At 36.5% G+C, this 24,417-nt stretch overlaps 5 protein-coding genes and 1 non-coding gene across 11 annotated transcripts in view; 2 read left to right on the top strand and 4 right to left on the bottom strand.

Annotated features, from left to right (window-relative positions):
* Positions 1-294: 294 nt before the first annotated feature.
* On the bottom strand, positions 295-2,658 carry LOC116845388 (transcriptional adapter 1-like). 2 transcript variants are annotated; one of them, XM_032817981.1, is made up of 7 exons: positions 2,548-2,658; positions 1,940-2,091; positions 1,746-1,782; positions 1,459-1,668; positions 868-1,217; positions 641-800; positions 295-577 (listed from the first exon to the last, which is right to left on the bottom strand). In XM_032817981.1, the coding sequence occupies exons 2-7, from the start codon at positions 2,008-2,010 to the stop codon at positions 449-451; spliced, it is 957 nt and encodes a 318-aa protein (XP_032673872.1). In that variant the 5' UTR covers positions 2,011-2,091; positions 2,548-2,658; the 3' UTR covers positions 295-448. The 2 variants fall into 2 exon arrangements, with proteins under 2 accessions (XP_032673872.1, XP_032673871.1); XM_032817980.1 differs by lacking the exon at positions 2,548-2,658 and having other exon boundaries at positions 1,940-2,207.
* Positions 2,659-3,301: 643 nt separating this feature from the next.
* Positions 3,302-8,240, bottom strand: LOC116845383 (integrator complex subunit 13-like). Of its 3 annotated transcripts, XM_032817973.1 has the most exons (10): positions 7,819-8,237; positions 7,320-7,574; positions 7,150-7,224; positions 6,415-6,701; positions 6,248-6,335; positions 5,938-6,142; positions 5,330-5,712; positions 4,785-4,937; positions 4,311-4,633; positions 3,302-4,076 (listed from the first exon to the last, which is right to left on the bottom strand). In XM_032817973.1, the coding sequence occupies exons 2-10, from the start codon at positions 7,533-7,535 to the stop codon at positions 3,836-3,838; spliced, it is 1,971 nt and encodes a 656-aa protein (XP_032673864.1). In that variant the 5' UTR covers positions 7,536-7,574; positions 7,819-8,237; the 3' UTR covers positions 3,302-3,835. The 3 variants fall into 3 exon arrangements, with proteins under 3 accessions (XP_032673864.1, XP_032673865.1, XP_032673863.1); XM_032817974.1 differs by having other exon boundaries at positions 4,785-4,963; positions 5,473-5,712; positions 7,320-8,240; XM_032817972.1 differs by having other exon boundaries at positions 7,320-8,237.
* Positions 8,241-9,362: 1,122 nt separating this feature from the next.
* LOC116845384 (polypeptide N-acetylgalactosaminyltransferase 35A-like) lies at positions 9,363-12,364 on the bottom strand. The gene is made up of 7 exons (XM_032817975.1): positions 12,210-12,364; positions 11,724-12,081; positions 10,963-11,644; positions 10,733-10,850; positions 10,155-10,643; positions 9,926-10,057; positions 9,363-9,740 (listed from the first exon to the last, which is right to left on the bottom strand). Exons 2-7 carry the CDS (start codon positions 12,079-12,081, stop codon positions 9,579-9,581), a joined length of 1,941 nt encoding a protein of 646 aa, XP_032673866.1. The 5' UTR covers positions 12,210-12,364; the 3' UTR covers positions 9,363-9,578.
* A 206-nt stretch (positions 12,365-12,570) lies between these two features.
* Trnar-ccu lies at positions 12,571-12,643 on the top strand. Its single transcript has one exon. It is a non-coding gene; the product is annotated as a tRNA-Arg (tRNA).
* Positions 12,644-12,767: 124 nt separating this feature from the next.
* LOC116845385 (asparagine synthetase [glutamine-hydrolyzing]) lies at positions 12,768-17,775 on the bottom strand. Of its 2 annotated transcripts, none has more exons than XM_032817977.1 (11): positions 17,757-17,775; positions 17,201-17,294; positions 16,797-16,968; positions 16,600-16,725; positions 16,280-16,516; positions 15,209-15,383; positions 14,912-15,141; positions 14,695-14,822; positions 14,051-14,340; positions 13,693-13,927; positions 12,768-13,626 (listed from the first exon to the last, which is right to left on the bottom strand). In XM_032817977.1, the coding sequence occupies exons 3-11, from the start codon at positions 16,920-16,922 to the stop codon at positions 13,500-13,502; spliced, it is 1,674 nt and encodes a 557-aa protein (XP_032673868.1). In that variant the 5' UTR covers positions 16,923-16,968; positions 17,201-17,294; positions 17,757-17,775; the 3' UTR covers positions 12,768-13,499. The 2 variants fall into 2 exon arrangements, with proteins under 2 accessions (XP_032673868.1, XP_032673867.1); XM_032817976.1 differs by lacking the exon at positions 17,757-17,775 and adding an exon at positions 17,363-17,595.
* A 184-nt stretch (positions 17,776-17,959) lies between these two features.
* LOC116845382 (dentin sialophosphoprotein) overlaps positions 17,960-24,417 on the top strand; it is a 71,139-nt gene continuing 64,681 nt past the window's right edge. The window contains exon 1 of one of the 2 annotated variants that reach the window (XM_032817970.1): positions 17,960-18,416. The gene's annotated coding sequence lies outside the window, so the exon portion shown is untranslated. Of the gene's footprint in view, positions 18,417-18,958; positions 19,466-24,417 lie in introns of those variants that run through there. The other variant, XM_032817971.1, reaches the window with a different exon arrangement.

The following is a 24,417-nucleotide window of genomic DNA, read 5'->3' as shown; positions in this document are numbered from 1 at the left end:
TGTGCTATAAGAATATGCAATGAAAAATGGGGTGTTCCATTTAAAAAAATTAATGTGACCTTGACCTGACCTTCGCTACGCAACCCAAGGTCAAACTGATGTGATCAGTAAAAACATCTTTTTAAACGCCACAACTTTTATCTGAAACATTTTTTTCTAAAATGCTTAGTTTTCGAGATATTTCACCGGTCCGGGACTTTTTGAACACCCTGTATAATGCTGACGCTTAAATAAAAATTTAAAAATATATTTCGATTTTTAATAAAATAAAAAGAATATATACGTATATACGTGTGTTGTATACTTAATATATTACTTATCCCACACTATAAAACGAGATTAAATACGACAGCGAGTAATTAAAATAAAAAGTCATTAATAAACCACAGACACAAAACGCATGTAATCTTAAACTTTTATGAATTGTTTGCGTTAGTAAGACATATAATTACGTTGAAGGTTGACATAACATTCTCTTTGCCTCCAAATCGTCCCACGTTGGATGAGTGGCATACGTATACAGTCGTTCCATATTAGTAGCATATATAGTGTGATTACTCACAAGATTTTTATAAATCTGAAGAGAATAAGATTAGAGTTAAAACATGAATCTAACAAAACCGTATTTTCTTATTTTTACCCTTAATGTATGTTGCAAATCAGCCATGCTAACTGGCTTCAATGGCGGAAGAGTGGTTTGCACGGAACATGCATGTACAAAAGCAATAGCTTGTTCGGCTTCCTCAATGGTTGGTTTTGCTGTTGGAATTTGGCCATGAGGTTCTAATACTTCTGTTGGCCTATGTTGAAAAATTAAAATTCATCAACCATTGTACAATATAAAAGAAACTATCACTTGCAACTTACTCAGAGTGCAATGGATTTATATACATGGAGTTCCTTTTCCATGAACTAGGCACTGGTTCTCCAATATTGTAAATAAAAGAGCCATCTCGAGTAGCATATCCTTTCCTACGCGTGAAGATTGCAGTAAGTATGTTTTTCAGGAAAATTTGTGTTGCTGCTATAACAATGTGTGCTGTATTATCTTCAGCGCCGTCCATATTATTTTCCCATGCAGCAAGCATTAGTCGAGCTAGTACAAAAGTTCGATCTGGTAATACAAGTTCTTGAGCACTAGAACGATTGGCACCTATAGGCTCGTCTCTGATAGGCGATGAGGTTTGACTCAATACTTCCACATACATATCAGCTGGCTGTCATTAAGAAAAAATATAGATAGTTTAGTATAATTTTATTATATTACTGCTATAATGTTATGGTATCTATGGCTGCGTTCAACAGAGAAAGCTGCTTTGCAACTATTGTAAAATTCATGAATCTGATTAGTACATGCTCTTGGATTCAACCAAAATTAAGAGCATACTTCAATCAAATTCACAAATTTTATAACAGTTGCAAAGCAGCTTTCTCTGCACGCAGCCAATGTCTATATACCTCAAAATTTGATTTATCAGTCTTGTATTTGCGTTTCAATCGCAGTCTTCTCTCCTTCAAATTTTTATCTCTGTCTATCTTATAAGTTGGCGCAGCAGCTGCTAATCCACGAACTTTATTAAAGAGACACAACAGGAATTCATTATGTAAACGAACTTGATCCTCTGTCATGATATTACGTGCTTCGAAGTCAAATTCTTCCTTTGTCGTCTAAAACAAGTTTAACAGTTTAATGTGAATAATATACATGCTTACACTAACACGATCTAGTCAAACAAATCATGTACCTTCATCTGGAACCACAGCTTCATTTTCTCAAAGTATCTGTCAAGAAAATATAATCATAAAAATAGGGACTTACATATAATTCTTTCTCTCAACAAATTATGAAGTTATAATTATGTTAACATATAGATCTATAGGTTAGGTTATAACCTTTATGATATAACAGTCAAAATATTTTATTCTTTAAAGAACTCACACTTTTGCATTATCACCAAGCGATGCTACAAGACTCTTTCTAGCTAAATTTAATTCCTTCGAAGTTGTCATTTTCACGTTTCTTCTCGTTGCTTCTTCGTTATTAGGTAAGTTTTGTTAGTAAATAGATGCAACTTTCTCTGAACCGCCGTTCTGTCAAATGCCGAAGCAGTGCTACTCAGGTGCGTTCGCTCTGGGCACTAAGCAACATTCTATCTTTTTTCCGCAAGTAATGAGCGATAAAGATAGAATGACTCTTAAGCGCGTAAACGCCCAAAGCGAACGCACCAAAAGTTACCCGACTCACGCGCCTAGGCCGAAGGTCTGTTCTTTTAAGCTGAACTATTTAAATATGGACAGTCCATGATCTTAACTACGCAATTATGGGCTTAGCACGTGGTGCTTTCCAATTGCTTAACACATCTTGGCACACACGTACACAAAATCAATTTATTGGTTACATATTATGTAAAATATCTTGTAAGATAATATGCAACCAATAAACTGGTTTTGTGTAACGGAGTGTACGCAACTGGAAAACACCTACGGACACGAATTGCCACAAAATGGATGTAGAATGAACATGCAACACACAAATCGACACTTTACCGGCAGCATCTGAAAATGGGCGTAGAGAATGTAGTTCCACCTCAAAAAAGGGTGCAGATAGCGCATCGAACAGCGTGAAAATCGGTATCAACCACAGATGTCTATACTAAACTAGAGATTGCTAATAAGGGCTTCGAATGTGTGTCGCGTAAGGTTTCCGGTTGCATGCAAAAAAATGGCGGCGGTTCTGTGACAATAGCTGCGTTCGGCATTGTAAATCGGAGACGTCGGATTGCTCTTTCATCTCGAAGTTGCATAGAAATGAAAAAGATACAAGATCTCGTATCTCTCTCACTTTTATGCATTTTCGAGGTAAAAGAATAATCCGACATCTTCGATTTACAATGCCGAACGCAGCTATGTGTGCGTGACGTGTCACTTATGTGAGTACTTATGAATCAGAGTGGCCATTAAATTATTGTCGTAAAACCAAAAATGTGCCAGCATCTTATTGCATCAAAAAATGTCGTAACAAAAAAATAGATGATATTAGATGGTATTAGATGTTATTTGCTCTGCTTATTTTCAACAAAAGAATTTTATGACAAAATAGTGAAAATGTATGGCGGTAGCGGCCATTTTCTCGTATACACTGGAAACTATTGAACACAAACAGTTATACGCTTTTTAGATAGCCTGTTAGCAATCTAGTTTAGTATAGACATCTGTGGTCGGCTATAAAGTAACGGAGTAATGAGGAAAAGTGACCGGCAGGACGACGCAGGGAGATGGTAAGAATAATGTACTACTTTCATTCTGCTTGCGTCCCATGTATTCTTGCACGCAGATGTGCCTTCGTCTCGACATCGAGGTGATCTATATTGATACTGATTCGAATTGAATAATTGTATCTCCAAATTTCTCTTTTACATTTTTGAAACGAAACTAAATCCAATTTTTCGTTCTAGTCAAATTCTGAAAATTTTCTCTACATAGAGCATGAAAGACTACATGATCCTGCAAATTTATGCCCTTTATCACAAAATTAAGACCATCATGAAATATTTGTACTTATAATTTTGTCATAAAGAGTGTATTATAAACTTGAAAATATAAATATTTTACGTAATAGAGTGAGAAAAGTAGGAACGTACATATTTGTTGTATCGCGGGATGTTCGTTTCAACGTAAATATTAGTTGATCTATATACAACGACTTTAATCAACAATCCTGGTTCAATAAATCCGCAAGTACCACCGATGGAAAATCGCTTATATTTACAATGCGGTACGTTGCGTATTATATATCGTTTCGTCACTTAGCTAGACATTTCCCCCTGTTGGGGAATTAACACTCCAAAATGGGTTCTTTGCCGGTTTTTTTCAAATTACGATACAACTCTGTTTTGAGACCGTCGCTGTTGAGTCTGCCGTTGAGTTCCATCCTTGGGTTCTTCGACGCGCTACGTTCCATCCAGATGTCCAATAAGCTCTTGCTTTTGCGCGATAGCATCGTGCTCGCCGGCGGCGAGTCCGTCGTCGCTCTGATTACATTTACTCGCCCTGCGACTCCATCTTCTTTTCCAAAACTGTAACGAATTAATTTTTAGATCCTCAGATTCTTAAACGTCTAAATCTATTGTGCTGTTCGACAAGTTCGTACGGATTTTTACGGAAAACCCAAAGCTGACACTCTTATAGTCGGGCACAACTTTGCTTCATTTTTTCCTCTTTTCAATGATCTGCTATCGCGAAGAAGTAAAAAGAAAATAAAAGATTTCTACGAACTTATCGGATAACCTAATATATAATCATTTAGTTACCTGTCGAGTTCTCGCAAGATTTGGTCCAACTCCATTTTATTTTTAACTTTACTTCTAATATCTAGTAGACATTCGAGTATTTCCATATGTGCGGCCGAATTATTCGCGTGATATTTCAAGAAAATTTCCATCTCTTCCCATAATAGGCGATACTGTTCTTCTCTTTTTATGCCCTTTCCATCACGACCAATGTTCGACAAAGGTAATGACTCATGCTTCGCTTCCGATTGTAGCAAACTAAATAAAACTTGCTTACACTGCAGCACCTCTTCCGCAGTGAGCTTCTCCTTCACCATAAACTCCAGTAGAGGATCTATGCATTGCTATGAAAAGTAAAAAATTATGTCAGAAATCGTGCGCACAAGAAACATGATAAAAAATAAAATTTTAGAGTTCTAATTAACATATATATTTTTTTTCTTATTAATAGTATATATATTCAATAATATAACTTAGAATTGTCCGAATATAAACCTGCTTTATGTTTAACATGATGGTGCTGGAAATAGTAATGGGCCAATATTTGGTGTAGCGTTCTAGTCTAGATCTCATCTTTTCCACCGGACCATTCATATTTTCAGTGGAAAGTGGTACTAGCATGTTGCTTCGCATGAAATTGCCGAAATCCTGGGACAAAGAAAAATATTCTCGAACTGAGAAAATTGTATCGTATACAATACTGTATCGTATACAATACTGAAAGAAAATGTAAGTAATTTTAATATATTAAGTTGGTGCAAAAAGTTTGTCACGTTTATCAAATAAAATAGAAAAAGAAATTATAGTTGATTTCACGGGATTAATAATTGTTACAAATAAAATAAACAGCGTGGACTACTTTTCTAAATATCTAACGAGAACTTACTATTTTGCTCTTCAAATATCCAAATTCTTTTACAAAAATTTAACAGGAAAATGCCAAGTTAGAAAAATGCCAAGTTATTCGTACCAACCTAATATTTCCTTTAACAAAGTAATTTTTGTAATTTCCCGGTAAATGATTATGAAAAGCGTCTTACGGTTATTCTATAATTAGTCACACGGCCACCGCAACCCTCTTTTATGAAAGGTGGATCTTCAAGTACACTCTTAGCAGTGGACAGAGTATGAATGAAGATTTCGCCACCGTGTGCTGCTAACAAATGAGATATGGTCTTCTCACCAGTCTTCTTGGTCATTTCAAGCATCACTAATCTATCATTTAGAAGAAAATTAATTAAACACGAAGACGGCCTGCTATTGACGTCCACAGGTGTAATCCGATACATCGCTGTGAAATTCTGCATCTCTGATATCCTACAATCGCGCGGTGTGCAGCACCACTTGAGCGTCACAGTCTCGTAGTCTTCTGAGCCTTCGTTGAAACATCTAAAAGTGTTTATCAACGAATCTTGCGGATTTGCTATTAAGAAAAAGTGAAGATTCTATTATCAGTGTCTCGCGACGCAACGCTTAAAATTTCACAATTATTTATTGTTAACTCTCTGCTGACAACGTTGGGGTCAGATCCGACACCAAACACACGTTGCTGGATATGTTCCGCAACTTCACGTTGTCAGCAGAGGGTTAACATCACTTATCACACGTTTAGTTATTATTTTTTTAATAAAACGCCAATAGCGCATACTTAATATCACAGCGTGTGCAGCGGAAGAATGGAATATTTCAATGTCATAGTTGGTGGATGAGCTGGCATTTTGTTCTTCTTTCATGGGTATACCAGTTACTGTAGTACTGGCAAGGTTATAATGTGATAGAATAAGATGCAATAACTTGAAGTAGAGCGCTGAAGCTTTGATTGAATGCACTTCTACTGTTAGCAATGGTGAGATCTGCACGAGGAAAATTATTCCATTAAGAATATTAATTCTTATATACAATTTTTTTGTAACACATTCCGGATAAAATTGAATATTGATTCGTTATTAAAAACATACCTCTCGTGGACCTTGGCTAGTGATTTGTGGCTCAATATTGTTGGGAAATATATTTAATATAACTAGGTGACAGTAATCAATGGGTAAACTGCAAGATAAGAAAATGCAATAACATTATATTATAATAAAGTATAACACCTTAATGAAATAATTATATAAATACTGACTGATTTAAAGCTAATGCAGTCTTATTCTTCTGTGTTAATTTATTTAGGAATATGTTCTCCAAGCTCTTCATATTACTATCGTCACGTATACTAGTGATACATATAATTCTGCCTCTGTTCACTAGATTAGTAGTGTTCTTATTTAAAAATGTTCTTTTCTCATGCTGTATATGAGAACATTCATTTAGAATACTAATTGCCACATGTAAGCCATATACTATTGAATAGTTTTTTCCAGGTTCTGGTGTCTTTGTTGGCACTCCTAAGATTGCGGTAGCATTCCTTATCTGTATAAAGCAGATATTTTTTTTTTTATTATAGAACATATATCAATATAGATATTTGTTTTAACAATTACATATTTATTCTGGCTATAATTACAGCTAAAGTCACAAATACAGTTATCGATATTATCATTATTTAAACAAGATAAAAGATTTTACTGTGAATATAGTACATAAATACTATACTAATTTTAATCTTAACCTTCTAATTACTAATTTTAATCTTAACCTTCTACTGACAATGTTGGAGTCAGATCCCACCCCAAACACATATTGCTGGATATGTTCTACAACTTCACATTGTCAGCAGAAGGTTAAGGACTTATAATCATTTTTTAGACTTAAAGTAGTTCAATTGAACAAATCTAGAATTAGCTTAATACATCACAAATTGAAAATGTATTCCTGGTTTTGGTTGTAACGTGTTAATTAAATGTAAGAAGATACTTGCATGTTGTAAGTTCTGTTGTGACAGGCTCCATGAGTTCAATATATAAACAGCATGGTTTGTTGCCACAAATCTAATCTATAGAAAATTACAAGAATAGTAACAATGATAATACTAACATTAATAATGGTAAAACTATAAATCTGATATTAATAAAGTCAATTCTTATATACCAATTTGCCTGTAGGAAACAGATCCCATACAATACGACAATACTCCAATGAAGCTTCAACGCTGGTAGTCCATAGCGATTTACAAATCGGTGCTAACGGAGTCAAATTTTGACCTCTGCTTTTTAAAAAGTCAAACTCCAACGGACATTCGCTAGAGATTCCGAAGTAAGGAGTATGATCCAGTACGAATACGGTCTTGTGATTCGCGGGATACATTTCGTGTGTTTTATCGTTATTATTATTACTACTGCTACACTATTATTATTAGTTTATATTAAATAAATTACACTTTCACAGAGCAAACAAATATAAATATTTCACTTTTTATACTACAAGTATACTTTTTATATACTACAAGTACACTTTTTATACAAGTTGCAAACATTTTAAGGTGAGATCAAAAGCGATCGCGAATCGTAACATACGTAGCAGTGAATTTTGTTAAATTCAATTTTATTATATATATATTAATTATATTATTATTATATAAAATGCTCACGTTATATAAAATTAGTTATTTTTATCTTGTTCCAATAATATATAACATATCAAATATTCTTCTTCTTATTGTTTATGATATCGGAATTCCATTGGCCAGTCTCATATCAAAACAGAGTATTTCCACCTAGCAAGCAATCCAACATAAAAACAAGCACCACGTGCTGCTGGCTTAAGTATGAACTGCCAGTTACCCCCACTTTTCCTATTCTCACAATGCTTTGCTATGTAATCAACATTACGTGTGTCCCCGAGAGATAAATGTCAAAAAATCAAAACACGAAGTCAGATTTCGATGGTAAAACCGGAAGAAAGAGAGAGATGGAATATATAGGCGCTGTTTTATCACGTTTGATAAAGTGCAGAACCATTTGCAGTATAAATAAAATATGTATGTATAAACTTAACATACATGTGAAATAAAGCAACAATAAATGTATAAAAAAAAATATATATATGTATTATTAAATATACATAAATATTGTATAATAGATTCAATAATACACACACATACATATATATATATATATATATATATATATATATATATATATATATATATATATATATATTATTGAATTTAATTATGCAATATTTGTGTAATTATAATTATATATTATTACCCGCTAAAAATTACGACTTTTGTTAACTTGTGTCTAAAAAAATCTGTTTAGACATTGTAATGCATTTACTTTACATAAAATAATTTTACTTGAAAATAAAATGTTATTAATTTAATATATATTTGTGATTCTCTAATATGTCCAGTTCTTCGACATGTATGTAAAAATTAACGAACATCAAGCATTAAACTGATAAAGGTATAGGTTTGCTATTATATATGAGTTTACATATGTCATCGAAATACTGGGATTCGCTACTTGGAGATGTTATTCATGTTGATTACAGCTTGAGAATGCCAACTGGCAGTCCATACTTATATAGTCAAAGAGTATAGACTCTGTATCTCTAGTACTACTTTAAAATGAAAGTTTATTTGTCGTTGAATCTATTATTTAAAAATAAAAAAGATATTTTATTTGTCGTGGTTCCATTTGAAAATAAGTCCATCCATCTAATCCATCGATTATACTGTGAGTCGCGTTATTTGAAAATCAAATGTTAAAAGAACCAAATTTGGTTCTTTTTTTTAAATACCTAAACAGCAAACCATCATGTATAATGTAAGATACAAAGGTGTAAAAAATATTATACATGCTAAAGAAAACAACTTTTTAATATTTATAATAAATATATTTTACAAAAACGATTTTATAACATCAAATTATAAATATAAACATATCTTATAAATAATTGTTTTACTAAACATTGTTTAATAGGCTTTGTTATTTTATCACGTTTTACAACAATATATATAACACATAATATTGTTTTATAATTTCTAAATTAAATATAAATATAAAACTTTAATTTATATATAAATTTATATAATAGTGTAGAGAAGTGATAAAAATATAAAAACGAAGGTTCTCTACATTGCATATATACATTGTATTAAAGAGATTCAACGTTTTTCTTATACAATTACGATACTTTCAACTGTTTTAAAGCTCTGCTGAAGAGTCAAGTTTTTCTTACTTATTTCTTGTCATAATTATTTTAAAACTCGACGTATGAAATTTTCTACATCTGATTATGACCATTTGTCGAGTATATACAGTTTACCAAAGGGACCTACCATTTTCTCCCAAGCCAGTCCTCATAGTTCTTTTTTCTATTTTTACGACCTTTCTTTCGACGTCATCTAATTTCTTTAGATGGAATTTTTGATCGGATAAGATCCCAAGTTATCAATGAAGTGTTCGATTTTGTGCATAAGTCCATGATAATTTGAGCATTTCTTACATCACGCATTGCACCTAAGCAAGTCCCAGCTGCCATGCTGTATATGGGTGTATTATTCTATAAAAAAAAATTTTTTTTAAATTACTACTGTTCACCCCAAATAATTGTTCCATTAGATTAATGGATTAATATTGGTCAAACATTTTGAGACCTTTCTTTCTTTGAAAATAAAATAATATTCAATTTGAGTTCATGATCTGTAATGCAAAGACAAAATTAAATACACCAACGAAAAGTCTTACGATGCGTTTATGACGCCAGTCTTGACTTCCACCCATTTCGTGACACTTTCCAAGTTTCGGAGTTTTCTCCGCTCCCTCCAGACAAAGCATTTGGCCAAGTACTAATTCATTTTTATCAGTCTCATACCACATCTGTGGAATATAATTTATATTATTCAAAAGAATTAAAATATATAAAATGTCTTTTCTTCCATAACTCGATCCGAAAATAATGAACAAATATATCTACCTGTGACTTAATTCTTAAACACGGCATCAAAATAAGTCTGGAGCCTTTAGTCTTGATATCCTTTTCACTCTGGATGCAAAGCGCAGAATTTGAAAGTCTGATTTGATATTGGTCAGTATAATTTCTCTTCCTTGAATGCCAAGGCTGCATTGGTCTTTGATCAAGTTTCGACCATTTGTCCTTCAGCCGTCTCTCCGTATCATCTGGCAATGTTAGTTCGGGATAAACCTCTTTTAAGTACCAACCGAAAGTCTTGCATTTTAATCTATGCCGCAACGCCAATCGTTCCGAGATATCGCCGTAATCGATTCTCCTAGCGTTTCTCAGAAAATAATCCTTATACTCGTCCATCCATACATGCGCAACGCGCAAGGAATTTTTCAACATGGTGTCCTGCGGGTCGTCTGAGCCATATGGTCGTCGTCTTCTGAAGACATGACCTACCCGTGAACAAGGAATGAGTTCGATACTACCGCCGCACATCCATATCTGAAAAGAAGAAGAGATTAATAACATTGTAATATGCATGGCAAGACAAATCTTGAGGAAAGAACAGAGCGAAAGCAGTTGTTTCTTACTCGGAACGATATCTCAAGATTCTCCCCGCCCCAAACATCCATACCGGTGTCATATTCTCCCATTTTTGTAAAATATTCTCTGTCGATAGCGAATAATCCTCCAGCCATCGTCGGCGACCTGTTCATTTAATAAAAGACATGTAATTAGGAAAAATTTACTTACATAAATATATTTATGACTAATGCGTTCACACATCGATATATCAAAACATGTAGGGATATAATCTTACTTGATGGGCTTTACAAAATCATCTTCTTGTTTTAGTGTTCCAATTGGTAAATTGTCCCATTTGAAGTGAAGACCCCAGTTAAAGCCACCTCTTACCAATGGGCTGCCAGTATATTGAAACGTGTCCGCGTTGATGATATCGATTACCGGCATAGGTATGATAGTTCTTGAGTGGGCGATTCTCGAAAGAAGCGGCTCTATCCACATTTCATTCACCTCTATATGGCTGTCCAAGAAAATCAAAACGTCGCCGGTTGCCTTCCTTGCGCCGAACACTCGTGCTCTGATTAGACCTTCTCTCCTGTCAGTCTTGAAAAATTGTACTCTAACGTCGAAATTGTTCTTAATGTATACTTTGATCTTCTCGTGTAACATATTGCTGTCGCTGTAATCATTCACTAAGATGATCTCGTGCAGTAGCGTCGCTGGGGTTCTCTCAATTATGGAATGCAATGATCGCAGTAACGTCGTGTAGTGCTCATTATAAAAGCAAATAATTATACTGGCGTTTGGCAAATTAGCGGGATATTTTCGTGCTCGACACAATTTGTGTCTCGTGTCTGGCACAGCTCTCAACACGCCAAGATTGTCTGATATCAGAATGTTAAAAGAATAATTTTTGTATCCCTCGTCTCTCTTTTGCTGATCGTCCAAATTCTTCACCATCCCTAATTCATCTAAACCTGTTGAAATGTTTAATTAGTTATATGAGTGATTGTAATTGTTTAATACAAGTTGTTTAGGACATTAAGACTGTGTCACCTTGATCTGATGTAACTGCAGGTTTTACTGGAACAGGTTGTAGTTGCTGCAGAAACAGGTCATTGTTCTTGTAATTTTTATTGCCCTTTAAGTTGTAGGTTTTCTTACCAATCATTGTTTGCTTCTCATTGCGCAACATGATAACATTATCGCGTAACATGATATCCTTCTCACTGATTTCCCCATGTCTGAATAACGATTCTTTGAGCGCTTGACTAGAAATGCCAGGTACTAACATTGTAGGGCTGGCAGTGATGGAGTTTTGTGACAATCTCGAATAAAGATATAGACTGAATGCCCATGTTAAAGAAGCTATTATTATTCCAGACAAGAATGATAGGTATCTCGTTGATATCATCTGTTAAAAAAAAAATGAAAGGTCAGTAACTTTTTCCTTATGTATTCCCATATAGATGTCAAATAAGTTTTGTATTTGCGCTTAATGCAATGCGGAAAAATAAATGTATACTTCTAATAAATACTTACTGCAAGTTACAAATCAATTACGCGCGTAATATGAGAATGTTCAAATAGTTTCCGTGGAATGCATCTCGTAGGAAGCAGTGATTTTACTAATTGACAACCCAGTACAAGTTGGTTGCCATCTTTGTCGAAAGCGACGAACATAAAATGTGTTCACTTCAGCTGCACTCTCTACACTTCATTACTTTTATTCACTTTCAAATTTGGATATTTATTTATTTCATTTTAAATAAGAAAAATATCGTTAAAGCAAATAGATTTTTTAGTTTAGCTATGCATATTTGAAAATCATAAAATTGCAAAATATCAAATATTTATGGTGTAAGTGCCATATAGTTCAGTATGTGAAGCTGTTTCGTCAACAGCCCCTGTGGCCTAATGGATAAGGCATCGGTCTCCTAAACCGGGGATTGTGGGTTCGAGTCCCACCAGGGGTACATCAATTATTTTTTATAGTTCAAATAATCTCTTTTTTTTTAAACCTTAAATAAAACTTAACATTCTCTTTTAATTTTTAATCTCACCTTAAATAAAACTTAACATTCTCTTTTAATTTTTTTTTATTTTAATAACAGTGATAGACAAAATGTCGTCTTTAAGATAAAATACGAACGCTATATATGTAATATATTATATATAGCTTTGATAAAAATTATAAATATCCTGTGATAGATATATCACTTATAATAAATATGCACAAATATCCCTGAATATCCAATGTACAAAACATTTATAATTTAATATAGTAGATCCTGCGTTATATATGTATGTTATATGATGATGTATATATATCTCTCTTTCTGCGTTTACTTAGTAAGCCAACATTTCCGACAAAACTTCTCTTATTTTAATTTGAACTGTTTTTTTACGCTATATCAGCTTTAAGATAATAGACGTTGGAGGCAAGTCGAGATTATTCGCTATTTACCTGTTTGTCACAATCAAATCACTTTGCGATAATTGCATTACCGAATAATTATATTGCGTATAAGACAAGACAGACCGAATAATTATATTGCGTTTAATACTACGATTAGTTTTCATACTCTTATTATTGAATCCCGTCTTCGTTTGCACTGATGAAGGTCCAAACCGGTGACCAAAACGTACGTTTTTTTAACTTAATTATGATTATATAAAAATGATTAATTAAATTTTGTACACTACAATGCCAGCGAAAAGATTATTTCTTTTGGGCTCTTATTTACTTTCACTAATATTTTGATTTTATATATTTTATGCATTTCTAAACCTATATATATGATGATTTCATTCCAATTTTCTTATTAGAGTTTAACATTGTTGATAATGAGCGATAAATCTTGCAGATGGATCGGTGATACCTTTTACCCAGCGTGGCATCCAGAAGTAAGGTGTAAAATTTTCTGCTTGTCCCCCATAATGTGACTCAAAAACGTCTCTAAAACAAAAAAGAAATATAACATATCAATGTGACAATTACTTTTGTTTGATAAAGTGTACACACCTATAATAGAGCGCTTCTTTTGTCTTTGGTGTGCAGTGAGGATATTTAATACAAGCTTTTTCCAGATCTTCATCCTGCACACGATCCTCTACAATTTCTTGAATTATTTTGAACAGAGACTTTTTAATGGAAGCGACGCCATCACTAAAAGCTTCTTTATGTCTCCAAAGAATATTGAAAGGTAGTAAATCAATCTTGTCAAATGCAGATCTTAACAAATGTTTCTCGATTCCATCTATGAATATACAATAATGATTTTCTCATTTTTGTTATATTAATCTTTCTCTCATGTTTCTTATTAATATAATCTGTAACATCTATCGTATCTGTGATACTATTTAAGTTGTCATTGCTTCACCTTGGGGTTGTCTAATGATAGGATCCAACGACAAATAGTAATTGGTGAACTGAAGATCTAAGAACGGAACTCTGAGCTCTAAACTAAAAGCACTGGTCGTTCTGTCTGCTCTCAAACCATCATATAGATAAATATCCTTTAACAGTCTAAGAGATTCATTGTGTGCATCTGCTGCATTAGGTGCGTCTCTGAAATAGATGTAGCCTTGTGCTAATTCATCTGCACCTTCCCCACTGAAGATCACAGTTGTCTCTGTATTTTGTTTTATATATCTTGAAAGAATGTACATTCTGTAGAAAAATATTCATTCAATATAATGTACAACATATTTTATCGTTGGTAATATATAAATATTAAACTATACAAAATACCATTAAATAATATAAATAACATTTAAAAAATGAAAGAATTTTCCTCAGACCTTTATTCTGAACTCTCTTTTATTAATAAAAGTGTTTCTAAAAGACTTATAGCCAATTAGGAGATTTGTACGTCACTTTTAGTGGCATTTTTATTGATAAAAAAAGAGTCCAGAATAAGGATCTTAGTGAAGAAAAATTATAAATTTTTCTTTATATCTTGGATATGTAATATTAAACAATTTGAATGTTATTAGGTGCTTGTTCAAGCAATATTTGCATTACCCAATCGAGGCTCGAATAGTAGTGATGTCGTATGTTTCTAGAGAATAAATAACTTTATCCAACACATCAATTACATCCTGCTGGGTAAAGATAATCTCATGATGTTCAGTTCCGATATATTCTGCAACCTGCAAGGGATTTAAGTTTATTTCCAGTTGTACAATTATTGATAAAGTGAGATAAACCAGAAATGTGTAAATATAAATGTATAACTTACCTGTTTTGCAGCAATGATATCTGGACTGTCTCCCATACCTATCGCAAAGCTTTGTATTTTGTATGGTAGATTATGTTTTTTTGCTTGCTTCATCAATAAAGCTGCAACCAAACTAGAATCCAACCCACCCGACAGTAGACACCCTATTCGTCTATCGCCCATTAGTCGTTTTTCCACAGCTGCCGAAAGTAACTTTCGGATATTGCTATGGATGTGTTTCGAACCCAAATCTGTAAAAGACAGACTGTAATGTCAATATGCTTTCTGTTTATCATTCTTATAATTTCAAGTACTTACCAATCAAAGGAGTATACATTTCAAAGGAAGGTTTGTCACCAGGTTTATGATAATTGACGTTTCTTAAAAGTTTGGTTCGGCCATCGTTCAAAATTTCGTATTCTTCATAATGACCTGGAGGAAATGGTTCTAGAATCGATTTCCCATTTGTGCGTTTTAATATCGCCATTAGACCCTTAAATTTGATACAATAGCGAATTATTTCACTATTATGAAAAAAACTAGTGTGTCCTTAACCCTGTATGTAGTATATGTGTACAGAAAAAGCACGTGCCACATATATGTACATATATGTACATCTTAAAAAAGCGATTTGTAAAAAGCTTGATATCTTACAGATTTCGAGCTTTCTGAATTCAAATATCAGAATCTCAAAATTCAAAATGGTAGATCTAATATGGAGGATCAAAAGTTAGAAAAATAGTTGGATTTTTATAAAAATGATTGTACTAAGGTTTTCGAGGCCGCTAAATACAAATATGATATCTGAATTTCAAAATTTAAAATAGCAGATTCAATATGGCGGATCAAAAGTTGGAAAAATAATAAAAATAATTGTACTAAGATTTTCGAGATCGCTGAATATAAACATGATATCTGAATTTCAAAATTCAAAATAACAGATCCAATACAGTAAATAAAATTTTGAAAAAATAGTTGGATTATTATGGCGATTTCTATATGGGAAGTAGCGCGCGGATGATTGTCGAAGTATTTTTTCAAATTTTGATCCGCCATATTGGATCAACCATTTTGAATTTTGAAATTCTGTGGTGGAACTACATTAAAATAATAGCAAAGAAATAGAAAGAAGTTTCCTGTTTATACAATCACGTGTGACAACTCGACGAATCGTTGCACAACAAATCGTACGTGATTGTATAGACAGGAAATTTTTTTCCATTTCTTCATCTATTTTTTACATAGTTCTACCACTGATGTCGTATTCAGATTCAGCGACCTTGAAAACCTTAATTTTAAAATCAGTGGAAATGTAAGAAACTTTTTTTCACACACTGGTGGCACAGAAGTCTCATTTTCGTCACACAGTCAAGGAGTTAATATCAATACCTTGCTCTCTGAACAGATGGCTAATTGGCCATCATCTGAATGTAATCTAAACAGTGGCCTAACACCATATGGATCTCTGCTAATTAGAATTCTTCTTTTCTCGATGTCCATTAAACAAAATGCAAATACACCATCCAAGGATCGAGCAACAAAGTCGGCACCGCCGTGAGCATATAAGTGCATAATGACTTCTACATCACACTTAGTAGTATATTCAAAGTCATATTGTTTCCCTATCTGCAATATCAAATATGTGATACTTCATAATGTTCCTCTTATAATACATGTAAACATTAAATATTAGATGATGAGTGTATTACTTTCTTCCAGTTATACAGCTCCCCATTGCACAGAAGAAATAGATGTGGATATTTACAAATTCTCATTGGTTGCATTCCATACAGGCCATCAACAATCGCCAGTCTATGAAATCCCAGATATCCATTCTGTAAGATAAAAATTAATGAAAAATATGTATGCAATAAATGACACAAACATTTTAACTCAAAATGCATACCTTGACTCTGATATCAAATTCTATCTTGAAAGCTTCTGGACCACGATGCGATATCTTGTCAAAATTCTCACAGATACAGGTCAAGGGTTCTGTGTCCAAACCAAATAGTGCCCAAATTCCACACATTTTGTCAGTATTGCTGACTTTTTTATATCCTTGATTGTATGTTGTGCTATAAGGAAGATTTTATACATTTTTATAAAAATAAAGGCCAAAGAAACATAATAACATTATACAATAATTTTAGTATTTAATGAAATAATAAAATTGAAATTTATGATGCTCTCAGTAAAAAAATTATTTATTCAATGTTTCTATATTTCCAAAGTGGCTATATTCCTGTATATACCAAAATAAGTAATAATAATGTATGTCATATGGCTATATATGATGTTCACACTCACGTTTTTATACACGTATGGCATATATGGTCACTCAGTGCACGTGCAGTACTCCAGCGTTGCTGATGTAATAATGATTAAAGATTGAGAGTACAGGCTGCAAAAAGTGAATAAAAGTGATTCAACGACATGTCGAGTGTAAATGTTACCAACACTTTCTATTACCTTCAGTGGAACAAATGTATATTCAACACTCGAGAGAGAGTGAGATTAGTGATCAAGTGTAAATGGTTAACCGAAATAAACTAATCTTTTATTGGGCCAATAAATCGATGTTCCGTACATTCTATTGCATTCCTAAGTAAAAAATTTCGAATACATAGCTGAATTTTGAATGTCAATTCGAGTGAGTGTTGACATTTTTACTTTGCTCTTGTCTATTATATTTTTTGAACAATTCTAAGTTTCTCAGTACGCTCTATTCAGACTAAATTATAGGTTAAGATATTTCAATGTATTTCCACGTATTCCTTTCTGACAATATTTTGATTACATTGAATATCAGAAAATAATGTGTTATTTTTTTGTAAAAATTAATTTTAATATAAATATCAAATACCATCGACGATAATTGTTCGATCATTTATCGACTCAGGAAACGCTATTACCGACACAACTGCTCGCTTCAGCGCGGTAAGATCAGCGGATAACCGTCGGTAACTAGAGCATCTAGCCGCCGCTAGGTGGCGCTGTGCGGCGAACGTGGCGGTATCGCGTGCTGCTCTCTCGTACGACGGCCGCGACACAGAGTGACGGCGGAGGTCGGCTCGTCGACTCGTCGGCGCCTCTCCTTTCCGGTTTTACCCCCTTTTTTCCGTTCGATTCCCCGGGGGAACCGCGCGCGGCTCTCCAGCGGGGCGATATTTCGCGCGTGCTCTAGCTCGTTGGCGTTCCCTCTCCGGATGCAGCGTGCTGGTCGCATCGGGTGTGTCAACGTAATCGCATCGTCGGAACCGCGGCACGGACGCGGCGACGGACACGTACTCGCCGGTGATCGCCGCCGACTCGTACGGAGCAGCACGGAGGAGCACCACCACGGCCAGCTCGGCACGGGCTTCACGGCGGTCAGCTGGTCGCCCGTCGTACGCTCGTCGTAGATGCTGGTCGCGAAAGCGCGCGGGACTACGGTACAGACAGTCGGCGCTCGCCGGTGCTGCAAGGAGGATGTGTGCCGGCGGCGTCATGGCCTATAATAGCGCGTCACCATAGCCTTCGAAAGGTAGGAAGTTTATATCTGCTCCGTAAGTGAGAGCGTGTGTGTGTGATGTGTGTGCGCGCGCGCGCGCCGAGTTTAAAAGATTTTTACGGTTTCGCGAGTACCTTACATTTCGGAGCTGTGTCGGAATCACGCGAACCATCGTCGTCGTCGTCGTCGTCGTCATCGCCGAGGAGGATATAAACGACGTGTTCGTTTTTCGAAAGAGGCTACATGGTGTTTTTCGAGTGTCGCGCCACATAACAGTGCCTGGCCGAAAGTTTCGACATATTCCGCGTCATTTACACGCCGCACGTCGTCCCTAGCGCGTTCCACCGTCGTGGCAGTTGTTCGCGCTGGCGATCTCTGCGTGTTAGCGCGCTTCGTTTCGCTTCGCCTCGCCGTGGGAGGTCAAGTTCGCGCGAATTCGTCGCCGTAGGACCCGACCGGTCGATACCCGGAGAAGACGGTCGTGGTGGAGTCACGAGAGAGCGAGCCGAAAGGGAGAAAGAGAGCCACGCGGGATACACCGTGGCGTTTTCGAGTCGTTCCGCGGCGCTTTATCGCGTCGTCGTCGTCGTCAGAGCGCCGTCGTGCGCGCGGCTGTTCGGCGACCGTAGCGGCCGAAATCGTGGCGTGCCGTTGCTTTACGGCTCGCTGTTCGTCGTACTCATTGCACCCGAGACCTAACCTCCTCCGCGCGCGTCACTACGTGTTCTATTCTACGTGCGTGCGAATCGAGTGCGAGAGAATCGATCGATCGGCGACACGGCGGGCTACCCTGAGGCGACCGGTACATAATTCACAGTGATTTGCGTTAAGATAACGCGCCGCCGCGAACTTCCTACCGCGCCGTGCCGTGCCGTTTTCTCGTTGGTTGTATTATCAAATCACCGAGAGTCCCGGCCGCCGGCTGTCGAGAGAGAAAGAGAGTGAGCGAGAAAGAAAGAGAGTTACGCGCCTTCGCGACACGAGATAAGAGACGAGAGAGATCGATTTATGAATTGACGACGACGACGACGACGCCGTCGTGGAGGATTCGTGGGTAGTCGCGATCACGCTTCGGAATCAAGGTAAGCCTGCGCCCCTCTAACGATTCTCTTCACTGTGTATGTGTGTGTGTGTGTATACTTATAAATACGGAGCATCACGCTCACTTCGTACGTTGACTCGTTCCTTTGTCGCCTCGCTCTCGTCCTTTCTGCTCTATTTTTTTCCGGCACCATGTACGTTACGTTATCCCGCGGCACCGTCGGACGTTGCTGCTGTTGATTCGTGTCGGGTTATCGATTACTTTGCTTAATTATCGTAACACGTGGCCGCTTCAGAGCTCACGCGGACAACCAGCACGTAGGGAAATAACGGCCCAGCCTAACCTAACGTTTTTATTACCATCGTTAAGCGGGTATTCGATCGTTATTTTCGCGAATGTGCTTTTACGTTATTTTGCGCATCCACACCCGCAATCGAATTCGATCCCATTCTTAACGTAACCGCTTCTAATTGAATAACGCGTGAATGGTCGCGTTCTCTCTATTTCCCAAATATTGGCAATACATCGTACCGTGTGTTCCGCATAGCTGGGAAATGTTCTTTTTCAATTCATGGAAAAACGGAGAACAGGCGCGTTCTCTTTTATCACACATGCACTTCTTCTATTTAAAACACATTCGAGATTTGACAAAGGAAAATCGACTCGCAAAGTAAGGTACACACAAAAATGTAAACAGTATGCAGATTGACCAATCACAGTCGATTGTTTTTGGAGTATAAGGAGAATAATATTTAAATAGGAAAAATCAAAATATATTAATAAATATTATAATACTTATTACGGTAGAGAGAATATAAACATACATACGCAATATAAGAATATTTAATTGTTTTCTATATGTTCCAAGAATAATCGATCGTGATTGGTCAATCTATTTACATCTTACTGTTTGCGTTTTTGTGTTTACCATGGGTAAACCATGGTTTAATACAACCAGAATTTAAGCGTAATGTAAATAAACAAGCGAGTCCTCGCAACAAAACTGACAATTGCTCTCGGATATGTAAACAGTTCTTTGACACTTTCACTATCGCACCTTATTTAGAGGATTCTCCTCACAGACCATCTTATGTATTCTTTGTTACGTAAAGTAAAAGTACCAATGCCCGGACACGCATATAGAGAGTTATAAAACGGTTTAAACACAATGAAGTTGGGAACACTATCAAAATTGAGAATCATTACCGACGGATTTACGCAATAAGAGAGAGAGAATATAATTAATAATAAAATTAATATAATTGGAACACCAAATAATAAAATAAATAATAATAATTAATGATAAGAATAATAATTAATAATATACAATTACTAAGTAAACTCGTTAAAATAATAACTCTAATCCTGGACTTTATTATTTTCATCTTTAAATACGAATGTTCAAATTTTCGACATAAAATATATACATATCTTATATACATATATATATATATACTATATATATACTATATATACATATATTGAATATGTACATATATTCTATGTTTAAAAAATAAATATTCGTATATAAACATGAAAAAAACCACCAATATTTAGGATTAGGTATGTGCGAATTAATACTTTTATCTTTTGATTGTGTAAATCAGGTGTAGTTTGATAATTTGAATATAGAAAAAAAATTGTTGTCATACATGTATGACGTTTAATAGCTAGTGTGTTAAAGATTAGATACTAGTATGCCTTGATACCTCTTAACTCTTAGCTCAGGTCTACAATGTGCTCTTTGCTTCCTGTTTCTCCCTCTTTATTTCTTTCTGACTAAAGCCTGATCTACAATATGCTCTTTGCGTTCTATTTCTTGTCTTCTGTTTTTTTATGACTTAAAGCTTAAGATATGAGTAAAAAAGAGATAAAAAAAGAAACAGGAAGCAAATAACACATTGATCAAGCTTTAAACCAGAAAAAGACAGAGAACAAGAAGCAAAGAGCACATTGTAGATCAAAGTTCCGAGTAACGCGGAACGCTCTGTATGACCAATGTTTATTTGATCATTTTTGTTCTGAGCAAATATACATATATGCTTGCAGGCCACTGCAACGATTATCGCTGATTAAAAATGTGTATACGCGACTGCAGTGCTCTAAGGGGTTAATAACATAAACACCGTTAAGCTTCATCGCCGTGACATCGTCGTGACTTTCGCGTGTAGAGTCGCGTGAGATCAGTTCCCGCGAGAGGGTCGTGAAAGTGAGAGTCACCTTGTCGACTTACATTCGGTATTATCGCGGGAAGCCGATAATAAGAGAGTGCACTCGCGTACGGACGATTAAAGCAGATAAAGAGCCGAACGTGTCCGGCACGAAACGACCGGTAGGAAAGATCGCGATCGCGACAATACGAGCGATCGCCGCATCGTCGCGGCCTATTTTATTGGAAACACGTGGCGAGAACGTAAGCACCGTCGTGATCTCCGATGGAGCGTAATCGCCTCGGTGATTACACACGACGACGATGACGATGACGGTGGTGCAATAGTGCGGCGCGGTGCGGCACAGCAGTAATAACTGCGAAGCCGCGATAACGGGCGCAAAACGCCGTCTGTGCGAGGAACGATATCGTCGCCAACGCGCGTTTTATTATCCGCCGCCAAACCACTAACGTCGATTTCCTCCTTCTCGTGAGTCGCGCCGACAAACGACAGGAGCATCTGATCGCCGCAAAAGTTTACGGCAGCAGTTCACGCGGTTTACGGGAAGGTTGCGTTAAGGTTCTCGCGGCTAAGAAGAGAGAAAGAGACGCTCTTCTACCGTAAAAATAACAGTAGCTGATCCGCAAAAGTTTACGTTACATTCTCGTAAGAGGGAGAATGGGGAGAAAGAGTGAGAGATGTTACGCAAGAAGTAAGGAGTAAAGCCGTGTGAGAGGAGTACGATGTGTCGGTTGCATGTAGCCAGATATCCGGAAGCTTGCCGGCCTCTTCGATAAATGCCACGAGGTCGAGGATATCGACTAATTAGTTGCGATTGTTGCGCGAAAATGAGGGGAGAAGCTCGGCGAGCAGTCTGAAAAGAGCGAATCGTCGAATCGCGTGCAGTTAACATGTGGGTATATTACACGTGCGCGATGTATGTGTGTGTGTAAAAGAATTATTCGCGTTTCCTATCTTGCTCGAAAAATAATCTTGCACGAGAGAGAGGGAGAGACCGCTGCCACATGTGCTTTTGTTGAATATATCGTCACGAGCAAAAGCAAGATATATTATCAATGTGACACTCGACAAAATTTTATTTTTCTCTCTTGAGTAAATTTACTCCAACAAGAATTAGGAGGCGAGTGTGCAAAACACTTTTTTCTTTCACTCACCGTGGGCCGTGCATATGTTGCGGCAGACGTTAAAAATCGTGAGTTCGTACGATAAATGTGATAGCCGGTTCTTCCCTTAAAAGCGACATTTGCGCAACGTGGCGCGACTTGGCGTCGAGCGGTGAAATCTCCTCGTGGAGGAAGCACGAGACCAACGTTTGAATCGCGGCAGACAACGTGGCGTCAGGGAGATTCGCTGAGCACAGTGATTCGAGTCGTCGTCATCCTCGATAACGTTTCATCCGCGGAAACTTTTGGCAACGCGTCACCAGCGAAACTCGTGTCCCTTTGCGTTACGTGATACGCGTGGTCGACCTTATACCCTATATATACATATCTATACCCCCGTGTCTATCTGTATATACCGTTCCAAGTTGCAACTCGCGTGTTTAAAACGGTCGATTCCTTCGAACGTGTTCGTAGCGCTGGCGACAGCGATTGTTTGCTCTTGCCAGTATGCTGTTGCCGGTCGATGAAGAGGAAGTTTCCTCGACGATTCGTTCCCGTAGCATTCGACAAATCGAAATTTCGACTCAAAATTCTTGAAGACAGATCGTCATTTGAATTAACATTGTTCAAATCAAATTGGAAATTTTTTAAGTCAAATCAGAATTCGAATTTGAAATTATTGAGACCAAATCAGGATTTGAATTCAAAATTGTTGAAGTCAAATCGGAATTTGTATTTAAGATTTTGTTGAAGACACAAATCGAAATTTGAATTCAACATTATTCAAGTCAAGTTGGAATTTGGACTCGACATCGTTGAAGTTAAATCGAAATTTGAATCGGAGATTGTTGAAGTCAAATCAGAATTTGGATCTGAAATTATTGAGACCAAATCAGGATTTTAATTCAGAATTGTTTAAAGGTCAAGTTGGAATTTGGATTCGATATTGTTGAGATTAAATCGAAATTTGGCTTGGAAATTGCTGAAGTCAAATTGAAATTTGGATTCGGAATTATTAAAGTCATGTCGGAATTTGAATTCGAAATTGTTGAGGTCAAATCGGAAAATGGATTCTAAAGGAATCGTTGAAATCGGATTGGAATTTGACTTCGTAATTGTTGAAATGAAATCCGGTTTGGATTGTATTCCGACGTTATTTTTTGCATCGTTGCGTCTGGTGGGACGATACGACGAAAGGACGTCCCCTCTTGCTCCCTCTCGCGCGCTCCAGCTTTTCCGCTTGAAAAAGATGCCAACGATGAGATCACACGCGTCTCTATATAAGCGGCTCGAAGTTCTCGGTAGAGTATTTGTTGCAACGGTATAAAGCTTGTCTTCACGTGCACGCGAGTGGTGCTCGTCGCCGTCCAAAAGGTGTCGGGGGAGGGGTCCGTTAAATTAAAAGCGATCTCGCGCTTCTTTTCCCGCGTCGATGTAGCGTTGCGAGCGAAGAAACGGCCCGCTGTCGATTCACACGGGATTCCTTCGCTCGGCGCGGTCGCTTTACTCACTTGTGGACGATAATTGATATGGAGCACGTGCTTACCAGTGATGGTCACGCGCTCGAGCGAAGATAAATCGCTCGAGTCTCGACCACTTGATCGTCCGCGCGATTTGCAAAATCGCCGTGCGATGGCCGGACAAAATTCTGAGACTGAATACTTTTTGCAGTTTTACACGGCACGCAGACTGACATAATAGCCTTAACATTTATTAAA

The sequence above is a fragment of the Odontomachus brunneus genome, unplaced genomic scaffold (assembly GCF_010583005.1).
Source record: "Odontomachus brunneus isolate Ranch 3 - 2012 unplaced genomic scaffold, Obru_v1 Obru_scaffold_051, whole genome shotgun sequence".
NCBI lineage: Eukaryota > Metazoa > Arthropoda > Insecta > Hymenoptera > Formicidae > Odontomachus > Odontomachus brunneus.
The sequence above is the reverse complement of the archived record's forward strand: the minus strand, read 5'-3'. Positions and strand labels throughout refer to the sequence as shown.